We start from the raw sequence: 10749 nt of genomic DNA, 5'->3' as shown, positions 1-10749 counted from the left end.
CATAGCCTGAGTTGATTTGGGACGTTAAACCCCGATAAAGTCGTTAAAAAAATTCTAAGCCCGCTGTCGGTCATAGATTGTTTTTCCATAAAGTCTTATGCGAAGTTTGCCATGAAGTTTGCTTCCAGGTTGTTCACAATCGGTGGATATGTTGGCACCTGCCATAGGCTTGGGGCTAACGTCGGCGAAATCTGAAGTTGAGAGTTTCAATGTTCACGCATTATAAGATACATTAATGTTATAACGTCAAGACCAAGGCATGCCAGGGAAATGGGGACGCTTTATTCCAAGCAGGCGTACATATATACTGATAGGTGACGTCACACGGTTCACGCTCAGCGATGGTCGCGCCAGATACACATGTGGGCGTGTCGGCCGACTTGCTGCGTTATCACACTCTTTCCCGCTTAATTTAGTTACAAGCCATCACTCAAAAGTTCTGGGGTCGATACCAGTCTGGTTGTCTTCGCACGCGAGCACTTCTACGCAGCGCTGGCTCCTCCCCTGGTGGTGCAGATAGTGTTGGCGCAGATAGTGTTGGCGCGTTGGCCAAGGGAGCCTCGGACTGCTCCTGCGGAGCAGGCTCCACCGTGGCCGGCTGGGTTGATCCGTCCGGCGCGTCAGCTGCGCCACTGGCGGGCTCCGATGGCGACAGTGACAAGTCCGTGTCAGGCAGGGATGAGGACACTTCCACCGGTCGGGTTGTCTTAGCACCCACATTCTTGGGCGGAGGAGTAGAGCTGGGGTCGGCGTGCAGAGGACGCAGGTGATCGGCATGCGTGAAGCGCAATCCATCGCGCACTTGCACCACGTATGTCACAGCACTGACAACCTGGGACACCACACCTTCTTCCCAGGCAACACTTTCACCGCGCACAGTTTTCACAAACACACGGTCGCCCACAACAAACGCGCGCTCTTGCCCACGAACCAAATCGCGTTGTGCCTTTAACTGCTCCTGTTTGTGTTGCATGGTCTTTGCAAAATTAGGCTTGAGTAAAGAAAGTTTGACGCGTGGCTGACGCTTCAAAAAAAGTTCAGCGGGTGATTTGCCCGTCACACTACTTGGTGTGTTACGATAAGCCATGAGGAAGCTATCAATTCTTTCTTGAATCGTCAGCTTCGTATGTGATGCCTCGCTTTCAAGTACCTGCTTCAGCAAAGCCTTTTTCACGGTTTGTACAGTTCTTTCTGCAGCCCCATTGGATGCGGCATGATAAGGCGGGGTACGCACGTGTTTTACACCGTTGGTGCTCAGGAAGTCAGTGAACTCCGCTGACGTAAACTGTGGCCCGTTGTCGCTCACCAATACATCAGGCAAGCCGTAAGCGGTAAAAACACCCCTAATCTTCTCAATGGTTTTTAATGCAGACGTTGAGGGCATTGGCCATACTTCAATCCATTTTGAGAACGAGTCTACCAGTACGAGGAACACGTTTCTTTCTTTCTGTGCAAAATCCACATGCACGCGTGACCAGCTGTGCGCGGGGTATGGCCAAGGGTGGAGAGGGACCAGCCGGGACGCAGGTTGAACTGCTTGGCAGATTTTGCATCGCTGCACGTACTGTTCAATCGCTAAATCGATCCCGGGCCACCAGACAAAACTTCGCGCGAGCATTTTCATGCGGCTGGTCCCCGGATGCTCCTCATGTAGCATGGTTAGCACACGTTCCCTCAGTTGCTCTGGAACTACAACTCTTACACCCCAGGTTACGCACCCCTGCTCCAGCGATAGTTCGTCACGGCGAACATAGTAAGCTTTTAAATCGTCTGCACAATCTCTAGGCCACCCGTTCAACGTGAAGTGTGCCACCCGGCTCAGCGTTAAGCTTCTCTCTGAGGCTTTTGCTATCTCGACAGCTGTCAGCGGAAGGCATTGAAACACTGACAGACATTCGGATGCCTCGTATTTCGCGGGTACCGGCTGGGGCAATCTTGACAAGGCGTCGGCCACTTCTGCATTTTTTCCCTTCCTAAACTTCAGTCGGTATCTGTAAGCTGCAAGCATTATAGCCCAGCGCTGCATACGTGCGGCCGCCATAGTTGGAACACGTTTGTCGTGCCCGAGGATTCCAAGTAATGGCTGGTGATCTGTGTATATGGTGAATTCTCGGCCGTACAGGTACCTATGAAATTTCTTGAGCCCAAAAATTAAGGCCAAAGCCTCGCGCTCACACTGTGCATACTTTTTTTCTGCTTCTGTAAGCGTACGCGACGCAAATGCGATTGGTTTCTCATCGCCCTCAGCCGTCTCGTGAAAGATAACTGCTCCTAAGCCATATGACGATGCATCGCAAAGCATTGCGAGCGGTTTCCTGACGTCATAGAATGCCAGCACCCTGCTGCTGGTCAGTAGGACTTTCGTATCATTAAATGCATCGCTACACTGCTTCGTCCAATACCATTTGTGATCTTTCTTTAACAGCCGATAAAGCGGCTCCGCTACAGTCGAGGCGTTCTTAAGAAATTTGGAATAAAAATTCCACATGCCCAAATATGCTTTAAGCTCTGTCACGGTGGTCGGCTCCGGTGCTTCCAAGATTGCCCTTTTCTTGGCGTCCGTAGGGTAAATACCTTCTTCAGTTACCGTGTGACCCAAGTACGTGACCGATTTCTGAAAGAAGCGGCATTTGTTCACATTGAGAGTGATGTTATATTCGCTCAAGCGCTGCAAGACACGCTCCAGTGTCTTCTGGCAGTCTGCCGTGTCATGTCCAGTCACGATCACGTCATCGATGTAACATCCCACGTGCGGGATGCCATGAAGCACCTCGTCCATCATTGACTGGAATATTGCCGGCGCACTGGCCACACCGTAAGGTAGGCGTTGGAATTCAAACAACCCGAGACTAGTGTTTACAGTCAAAAAAGGTCGGGACTCGGGAGTAAGTGGCAATTGCTGGTATGCCGACGAAAGGTCTAGCACACAAAACACCTTCCCTCCTGCTAAAGCAGTGTACAAATCCTCCGGTCTGGGTAGCAGGTAATGATCTGTTTTCAGTGAGGGATTTACGGTTGTCTTGTAATCCCCACATAACCTGATACTGCCGTCTTCTTTTAAAACCGTGACTAGTGGCGTTGCCCAGTCGCTGCGCATCACTGGCTGCAGCATGCCTGTTTCGATTTGCTCCAACAGTTTCTGCTCGACCTTTTCTTGCAGTGCAAACGGTACAGGCCTGGCGCGGCAAAAAACAGGAACAGTGCCCGGTTGCATAACAACCTTTGCTTGGAATTTCTGTATTGTTCCTAATCTGCCTGAGAATACGGACGGGTACTTCTGCTTTAGAACCGCCACTCTGTCCTCGAGTGTCACCTGCCCAATTTCCAACCAGTCAAGTTTCAGACGTTCTAGCCAATTCCGTCCAAGCAGTGCTGGTAACCGCCTTCCGTTGTCCCTTACAACAATGACAGGTAGGGTCATGCTCTGATCTTTGTATCGAACAGCCACGTCACACTGTCCTTTAAGTTGTAACTGCTCCCCAGTATACGTGCGAAGAGACATTTTGCACGGCTCACATTTTACGTGCGAAAAGTGAGACTGGTACACTTGTTCTGGAACAATTGTGACGGCTGCTCCCGTGTCAATTTGCATATTCAGCGTGCGCCCCTCAATGTTAACGCCCACTTCATAACACGATTGGTTTGAGTTAACCAATTGATACAGTTCATTCTCAGAGTCTTCCTCGGAACATTCGAGGGCATGCGTCCGTTTCGATTTCGCCCTAGCAGCCGGACACATATTTCTCAAGTGACCCACTTTGGAACACTCGCGACAAACAGAGTTTTTGTACCAACAAACTTCCGACGAGTGTCCCCTCCCGCTGGGGGAGCACGTACTTTCCCCGCGAACGCTCGCTGGACGAGGGTCCTGCTCGCCTGCTGCTCGATCGGCCGTTGCCTACGTAGGCGCGTAGACCGCCTCGTCGCCAATTGTTATAACGTCAAGACCAAGGCATGCCAGGGAAATGGGGACGCTTTATTCCAAGCAGGCGTACATATATACTGATAGGTGACGTCACACGGTTCACGCTCAGCGATGGTCGCGCAAGATACACATGTGGGCGTGTCGGCCGACTTGCTGCGTTATCACAATTAAAATGCCTCAATGTTATTATTTCTTTTATAATATGGATGCAGATGCTACAAAATTGGAGAAGAAAAGCGAACACACAGGCAAATGCCACCAGAAAAGACGAACGTCTGCTATGCTTGCTCCGCAAAGGATTGGGTGGAGAAAAGATACAACAAAAAGTAGACAGAGCAACAAGGCTTTATCACGTGCTTGATACGCCAGCCAAACGCATCATCATAAAAAAAAACCCAAGCACGACTGTTACCGCAGAAAAACAAACAAACAAACAAGGACTTATCCTCGCAAACTGATGGCTCATTAATTTCGAGCTACGTGTTCCTGCGAGCAGCCGACATGCTCACGTACCTGCTAAACTTCGTCTTCCTTTCTACCGGAACCGTGGAATTACGCTCATAGCCACGTTCTGCACTGTTGCGCTTGGTCGACCCAACAAAAACGAAACGAGAGCGCAGGATCAAAGCAAGAACATGGGTACTACAACTTCGATGCGAGAAAGGCCATCATTACGTGTTTTTCTAATGCAGTTCTTTCACAACCGTAAGCCCTCAGCCGCATAAGCCCCATAAACCAACCAACCATCCTAGTCTTGATTTTTTTTTTCTAAGGGGGGGGGGGGGGGGGGGGGATCAAGTGACAGCCCATCATCAATAGCAAGCTTTTTGGCAGGTCCCGACTTATTCGTTCCCATTTTCTGTTTGATTTTGTTAAGCTGGTGAAGCTTCGTCACACGTGTCTGGTTCACAGGGTTCCCTCTCCATCCGCGTAGGAGAATCCTTTCGGTGCGCCGGATGGTGAAAGAGTCTCACCCCCCAGGCATCTGGGATGTCCGGGCTGCCGTAAGGCACTGCTACATAGTTTATTTATTTATACATAGTGCAGCCCTTATATAGGGCTATTGCAGGAGTTGGGTAGACAAGTCAATGACTTATTACCCAAAAGATAAGAAACAGAGTTAAGATAAAACGCCGTATATAGCACAAAAGTGAACTTGAAATGGCAACATAGAATATATATATATCGACTTTGCTGTGACATGAACTCAAACACTACAAAAATTATTAGTACCGGTGAAGTATGGCTTAATGTTAAGGTTATGTTGAATCTGGCTTGATCGGGGAATATCTGGAAAAATGTGGATAACACGTGACACTCGACAAGAAGAATTGACGATGCAATGCAGGAACTTCAGTGATTTGATGTTACGGCGCACAGACAGAGGGGTTCAGTTCACAGAAGGCACAAAAATGTCGATCAAAGCAGCGATGTATGAACCTGACTGATTTCCTTTGAAGGCTTTCAATGAGTTTAATGTCGCAATTTTTATAAGGGTTCCAGACAGGAGATGCACAACCTAGTACGGGACGAATTAAAAATGTATACATTAATGACGAAGTTTCTTTTGCAGCATTGGTGAAATTGCGCCATTAGTGAAGTTGGCCGCGAACACTGAAAGAAAACTTTAAACAAACTCTATACTGCCCCGGTGCGAGAAGAGGAAACAAGCAAAGAGCAACCAGGCGGCCCATAATTGTATGCACTGCTATGAGCCGCAGTATTAAAATACCGTGACCTCCATGCACTACAGAAAAACTGCGCATCATTTGAACACAAATATTGCATTACTATTCTCATGCTAAGAAATTCTGGACAAGTGCAGTTTTTCAATAGGAAGTTGTTTATGAACGCCATTTTTCGAGTATCGCAAGACTACAGAAAAACTGCGCATCATTTGAACACAAATATTACATTACTATTCTCATGCTAAGAAATTCTGGACAAGCGCAGTTTCTCAACAGGAAGTAGTTTATGGACGCAATTTTTCGAGTATCGCAAGACTGTACCCTAGCTATCAATATATCCGCAGATACCCCATCGTGACGCTTGAATTTGATTTTGCCGTCACTGTTAAAGGGCCACGGACCACCCCAGCTCAGCAGACACTCTCTACCTCTCTTTCAGCGAGCCTCCTCTCCTTCCATTCCCTCCTCGAAATTCTTCTCTCCCGCTCCTCGTCGAGTAGGCTCGGCAAGGCAAAATCACCCCTTCCTTCTCCGACGTAAGCCGGAGGCGTGGTGTCTGTGGAGTGCGTCAGGGGGTACGTCATGGCCCCGCCTTCAATAGAATTCTTTTCTTGGTTTTTGCTGCTGGGGCTGAAACAGCGTCGTCGCATTTTCTCCGCACACTGAACGATCGAGAGGCGCGATCGGCTCGACCACCTAGACTTGTTAGCGAGCGCACCCTTTCATACATCTGTTTGTCATTCCCAGTTAGCGAGCCACCTTTTCATTTTTTTTTTTAGGCCTCCCCACCGTTTCACGAGCGGATGGGCGGAAGTCGTTTCTGTTCGAAACACACGGCGAAGTGCGGACCCGGCAACCGCCCGTTTGCTTTTCTTCATGTGTGTTTGTTTGGTTTGGTTGGTTTATGTGGTTTAACGTCCCAAAGCGACTAAGGCTATGAGAGACGCCGTAGTGGAGGGCTCCGGAAATTTCGACCACCTGGGGTTCTTTAACGTGCACTGACATCGCACAGTACACGGGCCTCTAGAATTTCTCCTCCAAAGAAATTCTAGCCGCCGCGGCCGGGATCGAACCCGCGTCTTTTGGGTCAGCAGCCGAGCACCATAGCCGCTGAGCCACCGCGGCGGCTCATGTGTGTTTGTGTTCTGTGTGTTTGTGTCTTTTCTCCGCTCCGAAGCCCATGTCGTTCATTGGAGTCAGGGCGTACGCAAGATGCATGGAGGATAAGCGGTGTCTATGCGGAGCGCTCAAGTGGACGAGCGAGGGAAAGGCTCTGCTGCACTACTAATTAAAACCTTGTTTTGGGGGGCTCGCATAGAAGAAAAGAAACTGAGAAGGGAGCGCGCACGCAGAGCTTCTCGTGACGTGATCACGGCGGGGGGGGAGGGGGGGGCGAACCAACTCCCTCAGTTTTACTATTTTTTACTTTTTATGGCAAGGGTTCAAGGCTGTCGCCGCACGCTCCCTCCGCAGTTTTTTTTTTTTTTTCCTTCATGCGGGTTTGGAGGCATGAGCCAGAACAGAAGGCGCTGCGGAAAGCCTTGTGCAGACGACGCGACGCCAAGGCTACGCCCAACCTTCTCCCGTCAGTCAGAACGATGCACCAATGGAGTGCCTTTAGCGGAAGTAGCCACCCTTGACGTCAGCGGCGTGCAGAGTAGTGGGCGGGGCCCGTTTTTGAAGGAAGGAAAGAACGAACGGGCTTTGATTTGAATTTTCGCAGCTTTTCGGGGCGCGCATGGCTCTAGTATTTTGCAGAGGTTATCTTCGATGCCTCATCTATGCAGTGGGCTTGTTTTTCAAAAATGTCCGGACCCTGGTCAGTGGCCCTTTAAGAGGCAGCTTTAGCTGAGTGTTTTTACGACCAGCGGGGCGGAGCGGACGAGCGGATACACCAGCGGAGAGGCGTGCGAGAAAAGAGTTTTAGCCGGGCGGATCGCCAGTCTTCTGGAGCGTAGCAGAGTCGCTCAAGGGGCTTTAGAGTCGCTTGCTTTGCGGCTCCATCTATCGGTTACAATTCTAGTTAGAGTGAAAAGAATATCAATTAAGGCTCCTAATGGTGCACTGAAAGTGTTCACTAAAGGTATATTCGGTGTTTTTAGTTAATTATTTGGTAAGTGTTGCGTTTTAGATGTGCAAAAGAGGCTGCCATATTGAATACCCATACACGCCCGCGCGCTCTTACGCACTATCGCGCGCTGCCTATCGCTCCGCTGGAGAGGGCTTCCCAGCGGCCGTAAGCTTCGCTCCGTAAAAACGCTGGCCGGCCCAGCGACGAGCGCATGCGCAGTGGCGTCTGAGCTCGTCCGCTCCTCTCCGCTGGCCGCAAAAACGCTCAGCTAAAACTGTCTAATGCGAAAGCGCGACTTCAAGAGGTGTAACTGGAACAGCGAGTTCGAGTAAAGCTTGACTCAGAGGTGACCTTGCAAAAACCTGGCACAGCAACAGCTCATGCAGAAATAAAATAAAAGTTGAGGGGACTGGATTTCGAGCCCGCGGTGACGAGAACAGATCAGCTTCGCTGGCCACTGCATGAGAGCACTATGTCATCGCCGCCGCTGATCACGCCTCATGTTCAGCAGCAACACATTCTCGCAGTGTGCATTGCATATCATCGCCCTCGTCAACTTCCATCTGTGATGCGAACAGATCCCATCAGCTTAACCTCGATCAGAGCTTGACCTGAGTCTAATATTGCCGCCAGACATGCTAACGGCTCAGCAAAGCAAAACCATGGGCCAACCGGGCTAAACACATGCTTTTGCATGTCTACTCTGTTTAACCACGTTAAAACCCTACAACCTTTTATCAGAATTGAGCACACAAGAAAAAGCAAGCATTTGCACTCCAATATCTCCAATAGTAGAATCGAGAACAAAAAAGCATCTCGACACCTCCCCAAGCGGTTAATATATTTGCCTAAAGAAGCACCATTCCTGCTTCTGGCTTGTTAATTGAAGGTAAACTCACCTACACGCCGGTCACGTTTTCTTTTTCTCCGTGATATATACCAATTGTTTTTTTATTAGAACAGGAGTTGGGTACTATTGCACCCGCCTGCAGCTGCACGCTTTGGAAAAAAAATTTGCATATCTGCTTTCATGAAGAACTTCGCTCAACATTCAGCAATCGTCCCGTACAGCTCTTCCTCTATCTTGTTTTGCGCAGTTTTCCGACAAATGATGAAATGTAGAGCGCTATATTTGATAATGTGATCAAAAGCACCCAAGCGCTGCCGCGCAGAGCTTCCAAAGGACTCAGATGGTGCAGCTACTGCTACGACTTGTTCACCCTGTCAAAGAGTTTAAAGCCTGATCAATTAGTTATAGACAAAAATTTGTAGGATGTGGATCCCTGGTAAAAAGTTGTTGGGCACTTAAGGTCTTTACGTGCTGTGAATTCTAAAGCAATCTTTGACCCAGACCTATTTACTTAAGGCCTTAATGATAAAGGTTTTTGACCCCAAGGCATTTCACCTATGGCCTTTACCAGAAAGGCATTTACCAAAAAGGCATTTACCTCATCATCCTGACGATGATGATGATGATGAAAGGTCTTTACCATAAAGCCTTTACTTTAAATCCTTTGAAATAAACTCCTTCACTCTGAAGGCGTTTAGCTTGAACGCCTTCGACACAAAGGCCGTTAACCTAAAGGCCTTTAACATAAAGACATTTATCATTGCCATTGTCATTAATGACCCTACCCGAAACAAAATAGCCATCGCCAAACATTCACTCTCCTTTATTTCCCGCCATTTTCCCCATCCCGTAGCTACCTCAGAGGCTTCACCACACTGGAATTTTAAAGGTTAGGAAGCCAATAATATTTTCGCACTGAAAATATATTAGAGCCAAAGCACTATCGGACTCCTAATCTGGCAAAGTAAGGCAATGTCACGCAAGGTAAGTCAATGGAAAGCACACATGCATGAAGAGACATGCATGCTTCATCCGATCGATCGATTACTCGCTGACTGGCTGCGGAGGCAACGATAAAAAATTTTTTCTGCATCCCGCAAACTTTTGACCACCACTGTACCTTATTAGTGAAGCTGTGGCTCCTATAGGATCTCGGTTTTTCGTTTCAAAGAAGTTATTAAATATAGAGCTATATTCGACCGTGACAATTATTGCAGCAATCTTACTACTGCGCGGTCGGTTCAGCATGTAATTACGTCACGAGCAAGAGGAAGTTATTTGACGCTAGTGCGTTCTAACGTTTGTTTAGCACAAAATAAGCAAACAGATCATTACGAGATTCGAAAGCTTTATTTCTTTTCGGACGCTTAAGTTCGTCATTTCATTCGACGCTTGCGCATTTTTCCTATCATAAACAATCTAAAATGCTCCTCGTATGTAATTAACGATGTACGAACTAATATCGATTCAGTATTAATCAGCGCCCGAGTATTTTCTCTTCTCATAGGAGCTCTGTTATCAGTGAACATAATTTTCAGCGTTATAGAGTACGCGTCTACTTTCTTATCATTTGCAGTGCAACGAATGGAATGAGAATTACCTTCCAGCTTTCGTAATTTGCAAAACCGAGCAAACCCGTTACGAACTCGTCTATCTGTATGAAACATAAGAAATAAGCGGCATTGGTGCAGGCAAATGCAGCGAGATTATTCCGGGTTTCGGATCTCTAGTGTGCGCCTCTTACACAAACAAATTATTGACACTAATCGCGAATGTGTCAAGAGAGAGGTTGGTGTGCTTCATTATCCCGTGCGTCAACATAATCACTAACGCCGCCTAATCAAAGAACGGCACTGTTTTTAATTCAACTATTATCTAGTGAAATAAGAGTGCAGATATGCAAATCATTCCGAGCTATGAATGCATGCACAAATGTTAGTATAAGCCGCACAAAACAAAGGCCGTGCTCAAATTTAGCCATACTTGGGCAAGACGCTCCACCCCTCTAGGGCTTTATTGTAAATTGCAAGGTAAGTCCTTTTACCTCCCCGATGATCAAACTTCTTTACTGAGGAGAGACTTGTTTGCATAAGCCCCAGATGCCGTGAACGCCGCTCTGTTCTAATGCTTCAGCCACACGTGTACCTCATTTCGTAGATCACACACCAACGATTACAGTAGATATTTATTCAATAATCTTGAGTAAACATCCACA

At 48.0% G+C, this 10749-nt stretch overlaps 1 protein-coding gene across 1 annotated transcript in view; it reads right to left on the bottom strand.

The window, feature by feature from the left end:
• Window positions 1-430: 430 nt before the first annotated feature.
• LOC149341414 (neprilysin-1-like) overlaps window positions 431-10749 on the bottom strand; it is a 46670-nt gene continuing 36351 nt past the window's right edge. The window contains exon 3 of the mRNA XM_089542856.1: window positions 431-832. Coding sequence (XP_089398982.1) covers window positions 431-832 — 402 coding nt within the window. The remainder of the gene's footprint in view (window positions 833-10749) is intronic.

The sequence above is a fragment of the Amblyomma mixtum genome, chromosome 5 (genome assembly GCF_055824585.1).
Source record: "Amblyomma mixtum isolate Tamu chromosome 5, ASM5582458v1, whole genome shotgun sequence".
NCBI lineage: Eukaryota > Metazoa > Arthropoda > Arachnida > Ixodida > Ixodidae > Amblyomma > Amblyomma mixtum.
Note: the sequence above shows the minus strand (reverse complement) of the source record. Positions and strands in the feature narration are given on the sequence as shown.